Source organism: Pleurodeles waltl, chromosome 1_1, assembly GCF_031143425.1.
Source record: "Pleurodeles waltl isolate 20211129_DDA chromosome 1_1, aPleWal1.hap1.20221129, whole genome shotgun sequence".
Lineage (NCBI taxonomy): Eukaryota > Metazoa > Chordata > Amphibia > Caudata > Salamandridae > Pleurodeles > Pleurodeles waltl.
In genome coordinates this window covers 621,746,504-621,764,464 of record NC_090436.1, presented here as the reverse complement: position 1 = coordinate 621,764,464, position 17,961 = coordinate 621,746,504, and the positions used below count along the sequence as shown (strand labels likewise).

The 17,961-nt window shown below is 42.5% G+C and overlaps 1 protein-coding gene across 2 annotated transcripts in view; it reads right to left on the bottom strand.

Annotated features, from left to right (window-relative positions):
- Window positions 1–17,961, bottom strand: part of DCP2 (decapping mRNA 2) — a 275,045-nt gene that overhangs the window by 105,918 nt on the left and 151,166 nt on the right. For both annotated transcript variants that reach the window (XM_069226492.1, XM_069226493.1), the window contains exons 6-8: window positions 11,498–11,610; window positions 11,271–11,378; window positions 3,727–3,853 (exon numbers count right to left, since the gene is read on the bottom strand). In XM_069226492.1, the coding sequence (XP_069082593.1) occupies window positions 3,727–3,853; window positions 11,271–11,378; window positions 11,498–11,610 (348 nt within the window). The remainder of the gene's footprint in view (window positions 1–3,726; window positions 3,854–11,270; window positions 11,379–11,497; window positions 11,611–17,961) is intronic.

The window sequence follows — 17,961 nt, the reverse complement described above, 5'->3', positions numbered from 1 at the left end:
TTTGGCCCAGACAATTACTTTGTCTACGTTCTATCCTCCGCCTCATCCTTCAAAGGAGGAAGAGAGACTACATCGATTGGACCCAAAGAGGGCGTTAAGCTTCTACATGGCTAGAACGAAGGACTTCAGGCTGGAGGATCAGCTGTTCATCGGATACGTGGGCAAGAGGAGAGGAAAGGCAGTCCACAAGAGAACACTCTCCAGGTGGGTTGTTCTTTGCATTAAAATCTGTTACTCTTTGGCAAAGAAGGATCCTCCTGATGGCATTAGAGCTCATTCCACCAGAGCTAAGTCGGCCACTACGGCCTTGGCCAGGGGTGTTCCTGTTGTCGACATCTGCAAGGCCGCAACTTGGTCGTCCCTTCACACTTTTGCGAAACATTATTGTTTGGACTCTGAGGTCAGAAGGGACGGCCATTTTGCACGGTCAGTGCTGCAGGATTTCTTGGTTTGACCATTTCGGCACCCACCACCGGGAGTGGTACTGCTTTGGGACTCTATTCATTAGGTGAGGAATCCACAGGTAGTTGTATCCATCAGAAGAACGAGTTACTTACCTTCGGTAACGACTTTTCTGGTGGATACATTAGCTACCTGTGGATTCCTCACGGTCCCACCCGCCTCCCCGTTGCCTTTCTGGTCTTACCAAATAATCCTTGAGTGCGCTCCTCTTGGTCTTCAAGGTTGCAATAGATGTTGTATATATGGATACTTGTATATAATTATATGTATATATATATATATATATATATATGTATATATCTTTGTGTATATACATGATTTGCATATATTGTTTGTTTAAAAAAAAAAAGAGAGTTATATTAAATCTACAGCCATTTTATTGCAATGTTGTGTATTTTACAATGTTATGGGATGTTGCCTTGCTTTTTCATTGCATTGGGTCATTCATTGCATTGGATTATTGTTCTCATGCACGTAAAAAATGTTGGTACTGACGTCGGCGAGGACCTCTTATTGCCTGTATGACGTCAGACGGCGTCGCGTGGGCTAGGGTGACGTCCTCGTCGACGTGCAGAGACTAGGAAGAAGATTTCCATCGAATGCTGACGCCATGGGAGTATTCATTAGGTGAGGAATCCACAGGTAGCTAATGTATCCACCAGAAAAGTCGTTACCGAAGGTAAGTAACTCGTTCGTCTAGTTTTAAAATAGCTATATGTGTTTTATTTGAAAAGTATATATGCTATTGTGATTATTCAAAGTTCCTAAAGTACTTACCTGCAATACCTTTCATGCAAAGTATTACATGTAGAATTTGAACCTGTGGTTCTTAAAATAAACTAAGAAAATATATTTTTCTATACAAAAACCTATTGGCCTGGAATTGTCTCTGAGTGTGTTCCTCATTTATTGCCTGTGTGTATGTACAACAAATGCTTAACACTACTCCTTTGATAAGCCTACTGCTCGACCACACTACCACAAAATAGAGCATTAGTATTATCTCTTTTTGCCACTATTTTACCTCTAAGGGGAACCCTTGGACTCTGTGCATACTATTCCTTACTTTGAAATAGTGCATACAGAGCCAACTTCCTACAACGAGTGAGAAAAAAAATCATATATTTCAAGATCTTAACTCGACCACACAGTTGAAGAATCTGAGGTGCAGCCTTTTAAAAAAACAGCTTAATAATTCTGCATGCAAGACCTCTCTGTGCTTTCCCGCGAAGCTGAGGATGATGAAGGATGGTTCAGACTGTTACATAACCTGCTGTGGTTCAAGACGTTCTTGATCGAAAGGAGACACCCCACTCACACATAGGATGAAATTCAATCCTCTGTGATTTTTACCTTTTCTCAGAGTAATATTTTTCAACTGTAATAGTGATGCCACCTGATATATGTTCCCTTTATTTTTTTCGAAAATTGTAGCTGAGAGTACTACTCCGTGAAGTTTTTATAAAGTTCTATTTTTGAACTTTTAGGCACTGCCGTCTTGTTTTCTTATTCTGCCGCGACTCATAAGAAAGTACTTTGCCATGAACCTCTAGGTACCCGTGTTCTCTTCTGGCATATACAGAATGCTGAGTTACTAGATCTACAGATGTGTCAGTATAATTCTGAAGTGTGGGCAAATTCTTTGTGTACATGTTTGTGTCCTCTGTTACTGGCATTTTGTCTCGATAAATAACAACATAAACTTAAGAGTGGGCTTCTCCCTGCCCCTGCCCCTGCCCCAGCGACACCCAGCCTTCACCACTTTCCCACTTTACTGTTGATCACAAGGGGATAAGATCTTACACCTCCTGGTTAGTGCAGATCATCTTTAAGGGGACAGTGGTTTCTCTGTATAATATCTATGCTGCACTGCCGTGGGACACCAGGTTTACTTCTGCACTGCTGCCGGGATATAGGCCATGGCTTGGTCCACTTTGCCAATGATAACTTGTTAAAAAAAATTGAACACTGGTCCTGCTGTTGACTGATGAACAACGGATGTTCTGTTGTGCACAAACTTAAAATATCTGCCTGAATAGGAGGCACAGATTAGTACAATTTAAATTCAAAGTTTTTACTGTGCAGTGGCCTGGTTAGTGGCAGACTGTACCAGATGCAGGTATGGTGGATCAAACTTAATTCAACTGGGCTGGGGATGTCCTGGGCTATGCAACTATTGGGACTGGACGCAGCTTAGAGAGTTAGCTCATGTCACAAGTAGATGTCTAGATACTGAGACAAGGGAGAAATAGGGACATCCTCCAGAAGTTGAAAGTGCCCAGGAGAAGGATCCATTTAGGTGGATGGGCCAGCTTTCTAGGTGCGTGGAAAGGAGTTTAGCAAGGATGCTGTGGTGGTGTACCGACAGTATCTACGGAGGATGTAGCTATTTTTAACATAATTATCTGTTTACATACAGGCCATCGCGAAGTGCTAAAACAGATTGTGATAATTTATTTAAAACTAATTACACTTTTTGTTATCAGTATGAAATAATACTACGAAGTATAAGATTCGTTATGTTAGATAAAAAGGACATATTTCCCGAATTAGTATCAAAGACATGATAATGAAACAAATGAACCTTTGCAAAATTCAGTTTTAAAGGAATGCTCTTCCCAAAAAATACATATAAAAAAACTACAACCCAAATTACCACTACAATAGCACGTAGCATCTTATAAAACACCTATAATAAGCAAAGGAGCAGTAAAAATTCCTATGCTGGGTGAATTATAACTTTTTGATGGTACTCTGCTGGTGCTGTATGGCTCCCATTTTTTTTGCAGATGGCGAGACTGAAACATAGGAAATGAAAGATTTGGAAGGACCATATCATTTGTCAAGTGGGCAAACCAGAATTAAAACTCAAGTACAAAGAGATTTAGAGCTACCAATCTAAGCACAGTTAAGCTAACTACTGAAAATGGAAACAAGTGTTTCACAACCCTCCTCCTCCTGCTCACATCGCAACAATCAATCTCCCACGCTAAAGTTTACATCCAAAGCTCAGTAAAATTTGCATGGCTAATATTTAAAGACACACATTTAAGATTAGAGAAATAATACAAATATTAATACCATGGCACAACATCAAAACAGACCACAGTGTTAAAAGGCTGAATATTTGATCTCCTAAAAATAATTAAAACTGACTGTAAACAGAATCATGTTAGTAAAACTAAATTCTAGAAACCACGTGTCCGTAGGTGATGTTACAATGGGTTGTGGCTACTTTGATCAATATCCCGTACCGAATCTTACCTTTACTTTCAATATCTCAGTTGTCTCAGAAACATTTGATTGACCGTAAACTTTCTGTTTGTGCTTTGCCCAAGGATCTCCTGGAGATGCTTCTGTCATTGGTTGCTGGTTACATCGAAGCTTGGCTCTAAAAAAAAGTAAAGAAAAAAAAAAAGAACATGCTTTCAAGACAATTTTTTGATTAAATGCATATTTTGTCAGCAGTGGGTGCAGATGTGGTTTTACAGTTAAGGTTGCCTCCGGACTCCATAGGAAATCACATTTTTTCCCTTAAATATCTCCCCCTCACCAAATAGCACAACATTTTGGTGATAAATGCCTTCAAACTTCAACCTACGAGTGTGCCAAATTTGGTGCAGAGTGGTCCAAGGGATAAACTGATGTTTAAGGGAATTGCAAAACTAGTAACTCTTTCATTTAGCACGGAAATCACCCTAGGTGACTTTCATCATGAGCAACTTAACAAACGCCGACCAAAAGTCAACCAAATATTGTAGGTATGTAGAATAAGTTGATGCCTATTTTTGAGTGATGAACCGTCATCCATCCACGTTTGAGTTATTAAGCAGAAACAGTGTCCAATAAGTACTTGAACAATGGATAATCTTTCACAAAAAATAAAAGCACAGGCAAATGTTCATGTGCCAAGTCATCGCATGCACATTTCCTCAACTATTCCAACACACACATATCACCAACATCACAGTCAAAAAAGCATGCTGGAACTCGGTGTGGGGAGGGAACAACTATCACACCTTTGAAATACTCAGGCAGTTCACCATTTACATTGAGCACGAAAAATCAGGTCTACCACAATGTTTGCAAACAATATACTAAACAGGTCAACAAACTTGGCAAACTACATTGTCCATAAATGCGAGAACTATATGTCGGGTCGTTCTATAACACTATTTACAGCATGTTGGACTATTGGCCATTCCAGTGGACATGCTTTCTCTCATAATACAAATTTAGCACTGACGAAGTTCCATCACGAAGAAGGAACGAAACATGGCTGTTTTATCTTTATTGGATGAAGACCAAAGGAAGACTTTTAAACAGATTATCTGGCTTTTGATTTTAATCAGTTATGAAACTCGATGATTGGGTGTGCTCCAAATCACTGAACAAAATTGCTCTTCTGTTTTAAATGGCTGCAGTACCTATTGCAGCTGGGCACTGAATTAGAGATGCACCTAGGAACAATAAAGGAATGGCGACGGAAGAGCCGTTGGTTGTGTTGCCACTGCTCTTATTGTGAACTGACCGATGGGGAGTTACCTCGTCCTTGCTAATTACAGCACCTACCACACAAACACGCATGTCACCAACTTATGTCTGGTCTAAAAATCAGTATAGGTTCTGAGGGAAAAAAAGAAGAGGAACGGAAGACTGTCTGGACTGACGTATACAAAGAAGGAATGTGCAGTCATTTTTAGCCCAAGTTTCTTTGTTTGGTATAGTAAGGGTACTGATACCAATTTGCTCTCTGCCTTATTCTTCTGCTTATGAGCTGAAAATTTAACCCCCAAAGGAAGATCTTGCAATGCTCTAGGTGATGTAAGACACACTCAACGATAAATTCCAGGCCAATAGGTTTTTATATAGAAAAATATATATTTTCTTAGTTTATTTTAAGAACCACAGGTTCAAGATTTACAAACAATACTTTAAATGAAAGGTATTTCACTCAGGTATTCTAGGAACTTTGAATAATCACAATAGCATGTACAGTTTTGACAAAAATGGCAATAAGCTATCTTAAAAGTGGACACTGCAAAAATCATCAGTTCCTGGGGGAGGTAAGTAAATGTTAAGTTCACAGGTAAGTAAAACACTTACAGGGTTCAAAGTTGGGTCCAAGGTAGCCCACCGTTGGTGGTTCAAGGCAACCCCAAAGTTACCACACCAGCAGCTCAGGGCCAGTCAGGTGCAGAGGTCAAAGTGCTGCCCAAAACACATAGGCTTCAATGGAAATAGGGGTGCCCCGGTTCCAGTCTGCCAGCAGGTAAGTACCCACGTCTTCGGAGGGCAGACCAGGGGGGTTTTGTAGGGCACCGGGGGGGACACAAGCAGGCACATAAAGTATACCCTCAGCGGCACAGGGGCGGCCGGGTGCAGAGTGCAAACAGGCGTCGGGTTTCTAACAGGAATCAATGGGAGACCCGGGGGTGTCTTCAACGATGCAGGCAGGCACAGGGGGAGCTCCTCCGGGTAGCCACCACCTGGGCTAGGCAGAGGGTCGCCTGGGGGTCGCTCCTGCACTGGAGTTCGGTTCCTTCAGGTCCTGGCGGCTGCGGGTGCAGTGTGGTTTCCAGGCGTCAGGAGCCTCTGGATTTCTTCTGCAGGCGTCGCTGTGGGGCTCAGGGGGGTCAACTCTGGCTACTCACGGGCTAGCAGTCGCCGGGGAGTCCTCCCTGTAGTGTTAGTTTTCGGGTGCAGAGTGGAAAGTCTCACGCTTCCGGCGGGAAACGTGTGGTCTTTAAAAGTTACTTCTTTGTTTCAAAAAGTTGCCGTTTCTTGAACAGGGCCGCTGTTCTCGGGAGCTTCTTGGTCCTTTAGATGCAGAGTAGTCCTCTGAGGCATCAGAGGTTGCTGGACCCTGTTGGATGCGTCGCTGTTGCAGTTTTCTTCGAAGTAGGGAGATAGGCCGGTGGGGCTGGGGCCAAATCAGTTGTCATCTCAGTCTTCACTGCAGGGCTTCAGGTCAGCAGTCCTTCTTTAGGTTGCAGGAATCTATCTTCCTCGGTTCTGGGAGCCCCTAAATACTCAATTTAGGGGTGTGTTTAGGTCCAACCATCTTGAACCTGCACCTGGACCCAGCCTGTGAATCCTAACACCTCCTCTTTTCCCCTCCAAGTGGTACCCCAACAGTCCTGGACCCTTGGTGGTGGTGAGCAAGGTGCCCAGATAACCAAAATCCAAAGCTTGGGACTTATAAAATGTTTGAAGTGCTGCATAAATGCCTTGCACCCTGCCTCTTAGTAAATCCTGACTGTTTTGTGCCAAGCTACAAGAGAATTAAGCAGACATTAATTTGAGGGGTTGCTTGTGACTTCACCTGAGAGGAATTGTGGTTTCTACTTCAGTAGGGTTTCACCCACAACAGCCAGTAACCAAATATTCAACAGTCGTCTTACTTGTCAGGCATCGAATGGCAATATGGACTCTCTCATGAATATTCCCTGATGGTGGAGGCACAGCCTCGTTCCTTAACTTGAATGAGTGCTTTCCACCATCCTTGGTCTAGATACCAAGGCTCATCGCTAGGAAGAGAGATGGCTCCACCTAGAAGTACTAATTAGGGCAAACCTTGGTAAAAAAAAAAGCCTCCGTATGGACTGTTCCCTTTGGACTATTCCCTCTGGAGTGGTGTCAAGAATGATTTCCATATAGCTGGGTCCAAACTGAAGTGACTTGGTGTGCAAATTAACAATGGACTTGGATGCGGCCCTGAGTAATTACCAGTGGCTGAGATGAATTCAAGCATTACATCCATTACGTTTTTGTATACCTTATTGGCTCACCCTGAATGGGATAAATATGTCCAGATGTTGGACGTGTGCACAGTGTCACTGGAACTAAGCTATACCTGCCTAATGAGCCCTAACTAGAGGAAAAACAGTCCTTGCTTGTTTGTGTTCTGGGTCAGGGAGGACCTGGCCTGGCAGTTCGGGTTGGGCTGTTTCCACTGGAGCAGGGTCAAAACTAATTTGCACATGGCTGGGTCCAAACTGAGGTAGGTTTCTCTAAAAGACCATAGAAGGTTATAAGAATGGGCAGACAAAAATCCATGCGCTCTTTCTGGTGTGAGACCAGAGGTAAAGGCATCTTCTCTGTACTTTCAAAGTCCCAGCTTAGCCTCAGGTGTGCCAGACTCAGTCCATCAATGTCCTACATAGCATGGCATATCCTAAAATAAATCAGGAAATAGATGAGGCCTAGCGATTCGAGCTGTCGCCTTTGGTACCTGGCGAACAAGGTTTAAATCCCAGCCTCTGCGGTAGACTCAACATCATTTGATTCTTGGAAAATCACTTACTTTCTCTGTGCCTAAATGTGTGTAAAATGTATTTGCATAATCCCCACTTGATGTACACAAGCTTGTAGATTGTCAGCCAACCCCTCACATAATATACAGCGTTCTGTTCTTCACAGCTAGGTTTGTGCTATATAAAATACCAATATATACATACACACAAGTCTCACCTCTCTTTGGTGCAAGAGTCTAGAAAACAAATCACACACATTATGTGTCTGTCCTTTGAAGACTTTCCACCATAGAACAGATACTTATGAAAATAAATTGGCACAGAGGATGAAGTATAAGACTTCTCTTCTATACAAAAATATTCTCAACTTCCAAAAACTGAGTAGACTAGATCACTGACATCATACACAATTAAGGAAAGTAAAACCAACAAGAATCATCTAAGATAGGTATACATGGCTCTAAAATAAGCCAAAAAACTATTGCTTGTTTCTGAAACCTTACTCTAAAGCAGGGATACTCAAAGTACGGCCCGTGGGCCTCATGCGTCCCCTCTGACCTTTACATGCGGCCCCTTGGGCACAGGAGCACTGGGCAGCTGTTTGCTTGACTCCGCACTAACAAAAATATTAAATACACACAATAAATCATTTATTTATCATTTATTTCAAACTGAATTGGTGTTAAAGAAAGGGTGTAACTAGGGACTCTTGCACTTAACTTTAGAAATGCCTTCATTTTTAAAGACATCTTGCAGCATAAGTGTAAAACTAAGACAGTCGCTTCAAAATAAAAAAAAGTGTATTTAGTTAACATGAAGAACCTTTTCGTCTTAGTACAATTTATTTTATCAGTGCATTGAGATGTATTCATTTAAAAGTTATAGTTTTCAAACATACATTTGGAAACAAATTTGGAAACATTAATTATTTCCCTTACCCTGAGAACACCACCAATAGTAAATTAAAGAGGCAAGTCACTTGGTATGTGCACTTTATGGGTGGCCTGGGTTCCTATCATACATGAATCATGTATTTCGAGGTCATCTTAAATGTGATAATGCAGAAAAAGGAGGGAAAGTGACGCTAAACAATTGCCTAGGATCACACAATTTGGAAATGTGGGTAAGCCGGGATTAATTCCAGGTTTTCTGGTTTCCTATTGTTTATTTCAGCCACTAGATGTATATCCTTTGCTTCCCCTACACCTACCTTGCCATCAATCCCCCCAGCCACCCCACCTGACCGCCACTACCCTGGCATCAATGCGGCCCCCAGGCACATCACAGACCAAACTTTTTGGCCCCTGGGAAAATGTTTGCGAATACCCATGCTCTAAAGTAAGGAAAAACGAATTGTCTGCCGGACACTGTGTTGCATTCCAAGACAGTGAAACTCCCGGATTCCTTAAAGAGGGTCATTTAAAATGCTGAAACAGAATGATGTGTTCGCTCAAATATTTAAATGTAATTCAATTTCTTTAAAATAGAAAGACCGAATTATAGCTTTTAACAGAGAATTGTGGCTAGATGTGCGTGTCAAAATGTCAACATTGTGCCTGAAAGTGAGGAATGCTGGAACTATTTAAAGAATGTGACGTGCTTAACATGAATAATACAATTAACTCGTATGGGTGTTTGTATTACTTACCAGCCTGTACACAGTTCCACATAACTCCCCTTTCTGTAATTTATTTAGCAAGAGAGTCACCTACCTGTAACACTAGATTTTTATTATTGGTATTTTCACTCAATGTCAAAGCACTCGCAATGACAAGACCTCTAATTGCCATGAACGGAAAAGTCCCCACTGGTCTATCTGCTATGTTCACTCCATTCCAGACCAAAGTCCCACATAAGACTGATACAAATAGCCCAGTAAAGGGTTGGCATCGGGTACTCCTCAGCAATACCCCCTCTCCAGAAAGCATCTATTTCTCACAGAACGTAAAAACATCCAAATAGGAAAACAATGTCACTGAATACATTCTACAAAAGTTCACACACACAAAACATGTCTGGAGATTGGGGGGAAAAAAAAGAGAACCATCGTACCAAGGAAAAGGAAGAAAAAATTAACCTTGCCTCCTGAAAAAAATATCCTCCTAATGAATGCAAATATCAAAATCATCAAAGAAAGCAAGAAATTGCTTACAGAATACTTTTAGTCCTAAAATAAAGCTGAAAAGGCTGGAGTCGATGCTCTAAGATCTTCACCATTCACTGGAAAACAAATCTGAGGGACTGACACTGTGTTGTGGGGCGAGGTCTTGGTAATTGACTATTGGAAACGTTTTCGGTCATTTATTCCAGAAAAAAAAATAAACAAAATCAAAAGAAAGGCCTACCTACAGATAGTCATAGATTGCAAACTGCTTCAGAGGTCTGTATCGCCCTGTTGGAAGCAATGCTGTAGGATCTTGTTTGTGGGAAAATATATCATAAAGTGTCTGAAGATTAATTAATATCCCTTGATAGAGGATGAAAAGTACGAAATGTGCTCCATTTAGCCAATATAGATGCATGTGATGGATTATTTAAGTACAGAAATTCATTGGATACTATTTTTTCATTACGAATTTATAAGCATGTATTTATGTGTTTTTAATTAATTTTCATGTAACAACGTGTGATATGTATAATGTGCATTTTCATTAATGAAAATACCTACATTCTGATACGCACCTCTGTGCCAGACAGGTTGCCCACTATTTCAGGGTGGTTCACCTGATAAAATTGACAATATTGTATTTTGCCTCCAATTGGTAGAACATGTATTTGGTGTTTGATACACTGTTCTCAATCAATATGCAAGAGCCAAGATTCCTACTGTGAAACCATGAAATGAGATGTGAATTTAGAAATGGAGGCTTGCAGACGACCACTATCTCTGCATTTGTGAAGTGTCATTGTTAAAGCCAGTTCCCCATTAAGCCACAACGGATGCAAATGCCTACAAAGTGGCACTTTACAGAAAATGTATTGAGGAGCACCAAGTGGTCCATAGAGCCAAATGTACTATCCAGTTGCCCAAATTTGTAATTTGCAAGTTGTTCTTCACTGACAGCATGACTCCAAGCTCCCAGGGCCGCCTAGGAAGGAGTTGTTATGATCACCAAGTGAGAAAGGGGTTCACAGGCTTTACTACACTGGGATGCAGCAAAACGCCATCATGAAATGAACAGAGAGAACATTTTCCAGACCAGCAAAAAACGAGTGTTGGACACAGTATTTTAGCTCAGTTTAGCTAACTGAAATTACATGCAGTGGGACACAATAGAAGTGTGTGTACCACACAACTTTTTAACTATACAGTCAAGTGTCAACAAAATGTCGAAAAATGCACAACAATCAAATACGAAACAACCTGGTCAAACTCGATTACTGAATATGGACAGGTTCGTCTAAATTCAGCTTACACGGATTGGAATCAACAGATACTAACCACGTGTGGCAGAGAATCGAGGTTGGGACGTGCTAGCATAAAAACAACCAAAAGGTTAATAAGAAAAGAACAATCAATTCAAAAGGATCGATATTATTCAACTGCCTTACTTGGACTTTTCGCCATTAGGCTTGGAGGGAGTGCTGCCATTGGACACCTGGCCATTGTCGCTGTCCGAGGAGTCTCCAAACCTTCTGCTAATCCAGTCTCGTAAGGGCCTATGAAAAAGTTAAATTAATATTTAATTTATTAACTTAACTGTTCAAAGAATGTGTGTCTGGTAGAGACAGGTTAGATCAGTTCTTGCAAATTCGGCAGCTTGCTTTGAACTACATACCTGATAAACGGAATGGCCATGAAAAACTTATTTGGCGCTAAACCAAGCTTTGACCTTGGGGTCATGTCATTTCTGTGACATGGCAATTTTTCGATTGGAAACCATTCAATGTTCTGAAAAGCAACATTGGAAACAAAATTACTTATAAAAGCATATTGTATGCAGTGCAATCTGCTTATACATGAAGATATCATTAATCTGCAAGGTTTTCTAGCATCAAAATGTTTGTGTACTACACAAAACACAGACTTAAGTCAACCTTCGATTGCCATTTCCTATTCCGAGCCAAGGTAGTTCCTGTATTTGAAATTTAAGGCAGAATGGCCTGAAAATTAATTCTGTATATCGGACTGCATGCACTAATAAAATACTTGGAACTCTTGCTCCTGTGAAGTTCATCACACTTTCTGGTGTAGCAAATATTACTTGGTGTGCCACCCTTCACATTCATGACAAGGCATTCCATATCTCTAAACAGGCTTCCTTGTTCTCCTCGTGTTCCTAACCTATTTCTATGCAACATCATTTGTTCTGGATGCGATATTGCTGTGAAAATATGTTTATATATACATTACTGCTATCACAATAGGATCATTGCAAATAAGCTACAGAACTAGTAGTAAAATAATTGCTAAATTGCTGTTATAGGTTGCTGCGTCATTTAACTCAATTCCCCTGTCCGTTCTTCCGTATTAAAAAGAAACTCTTTTAAAGTTAAAATAAGTGGTAGCAACTGAGATAACAGTACTAATTTAAAACAGGACAATTCCGGCTCTTAATAACTTTGATTTATTCACTTCAATATTAAATTATGAATTGACGGATTTAATAACTTTCTGTACCTGAAAATACATTTTATATATTAAACGTAGAACAACTATAGAACGAACAAAGTAAGCAAACTTACTGATTTAAGAGTTTATATAGCACATGGTAGAACGGATGGACAACCGAGAACTTTACATGGGTGCTTACTGCCAATGTCGTCAGACTAGATCTGAAGTACATAATAAACTATGCAAAAATCACACTGGAACAGAAAATGTCTTAATATACGCTGAGGTGGGGGAAATCTACAAATAGGAAAACTGAGAGACAACCTAGAGCCCTCACACATTATCACCAATCAAGTGGGTTGATTGGAAGTATCAGTCAAAAAGATTACTGAGGCCATAGTGTCTTTGCAGTAAACGGACTACTAGTTCCTTTTTAAACATGTCATAAAAGGCGTTTGTGAAACTGATCTGCAGGATAAAAATCCTTATTTTGTTGTCCCCATAAAATATTTCATTAAGAGCTTCTTTTTCTTGAAGACAGGTATTTACTGGGGTTCGTGGTGAACGGGTTCCCCCAGATCTGGTTAATTTGTGTGTAAAATACTGGGGCTATCCACACTGTAGACATTTATGCACTGAGCATAAGCTTAAATTTGTTTTCGGCTTCGATGAGGAACTACCTGAGAGAGGTCAGTATATGAATCTTCTTGTTCCTACTATTAACTTTGCAGGTGACTAGGGATCCATATTCACGGGTGCCTGATAACATAGCATTTCCATAATGAATCACAGAAAGAACTAAGGATTTTACCACTGATTTAAAATCTGCTTCGGGTTGAAAGTTTTCTCAACGAGGCTGTATAAAGAGTCTGATCCGACATGGTGTACCTTTAGCGCGAGAGAGCGAGAGCGCGAGCGCGTGTGTGTGTGTGTGTGTCGAACAGGAACACAACACTGTGTAGGGGAGATCAGGATAAATTCTGTTCTTTGCAGGCTTCAGTTTCAGATTTTGGCCACACATCCAAGACTGGTGAGAATCTTGGCAACACAAGCAACATTTTCGGGAAGAAGATCTTCATACACAGTTGAGTGTATTTAGCATATACATGAAAGGAGGAGAACTAACCTTTCAAGAGGAGTCCTCAAAATTCAACTTACAGATTAGATAGATTGGAGGATATGGGAGAACCTTGTGGAACTCATTAGACAAGAGGGAGGTTGGGTGAGAGAGGAATTCAGATTTGTTTTTTTGATTTTTGTTTTAGGTAGAGAGCAAACATCCTGAGAACTGCCCCTTTCATTCCCTTCGTTTTTTCAGTCTACTTAGGAGGGAGCGGTGATTTTTAGTGTCAAACACAGCTCACAGATCAAGACGTTTTAGAAGGCACAAGTCCTATTTATCAAGTGCGTGTGTGTCTAGCATGTCATGGATTTATTGGAGGATTGCTGCTCCTTGATAGATCACATCCTAAAGCCGAATTGAAAGTCATCAAAGGGGCCACTTTCCATAATAGTTTCAGCTGAGGTTTGTAGGAGGCTGGACTGGCTTGTAGTGAGTACCAAGGGGTACTTGCACCTTGCACCAGGCCCAGTTATCCCTTATTAGTGTATAGGGTGTCTAGCAGCTTAGGCTGATAGATAATGGTAGCTTAGCAGAGCAGCTTAGGCTGAACTAGGAGACGTGTGAAGCTACTACAGTACCACTTAGTGTCATATGCACAATATCATAAGAAAACACAATACACAGTTATACTAAAAATAAAGGTACTTTATTTTTATGACAATATGCCAAAGTATCTTAGAGTGTACCCTCAGTGAGAGGATAGGAAATATACACAAGATATATATACACAATAGCAAAAATATGCAGTATAGTCTTAGAAAACAGTGCAAACAATGTATAGTTACAATAGGATGCAATGGGGAAACATAGGGATAGGGGCAACACAAACCATATACTCCAAAAGTGGAATGCGAACCACGAATGGACCCCAAACCTATGTGACCTTGTAGAGGGTCGCTGGGACTATTAGAAAATAGTGAGAGTTAGAAAAATAACCCTCCCCAAGACCCTGAAAAGTGAGTGCAAAGTGCACTAAAGTTCCCCTAAGGACAAAAGAGTCGTGTTAGAGGAATAATGCAGGAAAGACACAAACCAGCAATGCAACAACTGTGGATTTCCAATCTAGGGTACCTGTGGAACAAGGGGACCAAGTCCAAAAGTCACAAGCAAGTCGGAGATGGGCAGATGCCCAGGAAATGCCAGCTGCGGGTGCAAAGAAGCTTCGACTGGACAGAAGAAGCTGAGGTTTCTGCAGGAACGAAAAGGGCTAGAGACTTCCCCTTTGGTGGACGGATCCCTCTCGCCTTGGAGAGTCGTGCAGAAGTGTTTTCCCGCCGGAAGGACGCCAACAAGCCTTGCTACACGCAAATCGTGCGTTTGGCGTTTTTGGACGCTGCTGGGGCCCAGGAGGGACCAGGAGGTCGCAAATTGGACCTGAAGAGAGAGGGGACGTCGAGCAAGACAAAGAGCCCTCACTGAAGCAGGTAGCACCCGGAGAAGTGCCAGAAACAGGCACTACGAGGATGCGTGAAACGGTGCTCGCCGAAGTTGCACAAAGGAGTCCCACGTCGCCGGAGACCAACTTAGAAAGTCGTGCAATGCAGGTTAGAGTGCCGTGGACCAAGGCTTGGCTGTGCACAAAGGATTTCCGCCGGAAGTGCCCAGGGGCCGGAGTAGCTGCAAAGTCGCGGTTCCCAGCAATGCAGCCCAGCGAGGTGAGGCAAGGACTTACCTCCACCAAACTTGGGCTGAAGAGTCACTGGACTGTGGGGGTCACTTGGACAGAGTCGCTGGATTCGAGGGACCTCGCTCGTCGTGCTGAGAGGAGACCCAAGGGACCGGTAATGCAGCTTTTTGGTGCCTGCGGTTGCAGGGGGAAGATTCCGTCGACCCACGGGAGATTTCTTCGGAGCTTCTGGTGCAGAGAGGAGGCAGGCTACCCCCACAGCATGCACAAGCAGGAAAACAGTCGAGAAGGCGGCAGGATCAGCGTTACAGAGTTGCAGTAGTCGTCTTTGCTACTATGTTGCAGGTTTGCAGGCTTCCAGCGCGGTCAGCGGTCGTTTCCTTATCAGAAGGTGAAGAGAGAGATGCAGAGGAACTCGGCTGAGCTCATGCATTCATTATCTAAAGTTTCCCCAGAGACAGAGACCCTAAATCGCCAGAAAAGAGGGTTTGGCTACCTAGGAGAGAGGATAGGCTACTAACACCTGAAGGAGCCTATCAGCAGGAGTCTCTGACGTCACCTGGTGGCACTGGCCACTCAGAGCAGTCCAGTGTGCCAGCAGCACCTCTGTTTCCAAGATGGCAGAGGTCTGGAGCACACTGGAGGAGCTCTGGACACCTCCCAGGGGAGGTGCAGGTCAGGGGAGTGGTCACTCCCCTTTCCTTTGTCCAGTTTCGCGCCAGAGCAGGGGCTAAGGGGTCCCTGAACCGGTGTAGACTGGCTTATGCAGAATTGGGCACCTCTGTGCCCAACAAAGCATTTCCAGAGGCTGGGGGAGGCTACTCCTCCCCTGCCTTCACACCATTTTCCAAAGGGAGAGGGTGTCACACCCTCTCTCAGAGGAAGTTCTTTGTTCTGCCATCCTGGGCCAGGCCTGGCTGGACCCCAGGAGGGCAGATGCCTGTCTGAGGGGTTGGCAGCAGCAGCAGCTGCAGTGAAACCCCAGGAAGGGCAGTTTGGCAGTACCAGGGTCTGTGCTACAGACCACTGGGATCATGGGATTGTGCCAACTATGCCAGGATGGCATAGAGGGGGCAATTCCATGATCATAGACATGTTACATGGCCATATTCAGAGTTACCATTGTGAAGCTACATATAGGTAGTGACCTATATGTAGTGCACGCGTGTAATGGTGTCCCCGCACTCACAAAGTTCAGGGAATTGGCTCTGAACAATGTGGGGGCACCTTGGCTAGTGCCAGGGTGCCCTCACACTAAGTAACTTTGCACCTAACCTTTACCAGGTAAAGGTTAGACATATAGGTGACTTATAAGTTACTTAAGTGCAGTGTAAAATGGCTGTGAAATAACGTGGACGTTATTTCACTCAGGCTGCAGTGGCAGGCCTGTGTAAGAATTGTCAGAGCTCCCTATGGGTGGCAAAAGAAATGCTGCAGCCCATAGGGATCTCCTGGAACCCCAATACCCTGGGTACCTCAGTACCATATACTAGGGAATTATAAGGGTGTTCCAGTAAGCCAATGTAAATTGGTAAAAATGGTCACTAGCCTGTTAGTGACAATTTAAAAGTAATGAGAGAGCATAACCACTGAGGTTCTGGTTAGCAGAGCCTCAGTGAGACAGTTAGGCACCACACAGGGAACACATACATGCACACCTATGAGCACTGGGGCCCTGTGTGACAGGGTCCCAGTGACACATACATACATATAGGCCACAAACCTATGAGCACTGGGGTCCTGACCAGCAGGATCCCAGTGACACATAACAACCGTACTGAAAATATAGTGTTTTCACTATGAGCACTGAGGCCTGGCTATCAGGATCCCAGTGAGACAGTGAAAACAGTGACAAACACCCTGACATACACTCACAAACAGGCCAAAAGTGGGGGTAACAAGGCTAGAAAGAGGCTACCTTCTCACAAGGTCCCAAACAGATTTTATTTTTAAGGAGAGATGAGACTTTTCACATTTATAAGCAGTCTGATACTTTACCTAAGGTTAAGGTTAAGGGTATTGATTAGTGTCATTCATTGGTTTGGAGAGGGGAAGTTCTAAGCTTTTTCACATTTATCACTTGTGCAAACTGGTATAGGCTGAGGGGTTGCATTTTGTTGACATTTTCAAATAATTTCCTTTAACTTTTTCACAGAATCAATTGCGCTTTTAAAATGCTGCTTTGGGTTTGAATGCATGCTATTTGTATTTTTTAAAATCATTATGTCATGTTTCAAGGTTTGTATCTGACGTTTTGTTTCCAGATATGTTTGCAGGCTCTAAGTTCGGGACCAATTGTTTGATTTATTGTTTTTTTAAGTTTGGGTACCAATTCATCAATGATCTCTGACATGGCTTTTTTGCAGCATGTCAAGAGAGCGTGTAACCCGAGTTCAGCTGGGATTTTATTAAGGCTGGAAAAGGGAAGAGACCAGTACTCTGGTACCTTGTTTAGGTTTTTTTTTTATAGGACAGTGGTTACGATTTTGGAGAGTAGAAAAGAGAAAGCGATCATGTGGTGATGGACCAAACTATAGGGATGGTGACTCAGCACTCAGACCTTTAGCAATTATTAGATCTCGTGTGGCTCTCTTCACATAGGTGCAAGAGACACATAGAGAGGAGATCACTGCTGAGTACGAAGCGTGATAGTTGCATAATATCTTTGTCATTTTAGTCCTCCCAGTGAAAGTTAAACTCCCTAAAAATAAGAAACTGGTGACAGAATTTGACAGATTTTAAAGGGGGGCAGGGGCAGTTGGTCCCGTGTATAGCAGTTAGACCATGCGCCAGAATTTGCCACCAAAGCGAGCCTTACTGAGTATTTGCTTCAAGTAATCCTCCCCAACCATATATCCGCGCCTGGGAGGCATGCTAGATCTGTCTCGCTGCCTCCAGTGAATGGGCGCAAATTTCCTCCCTGACCAGTGTAAGCGCT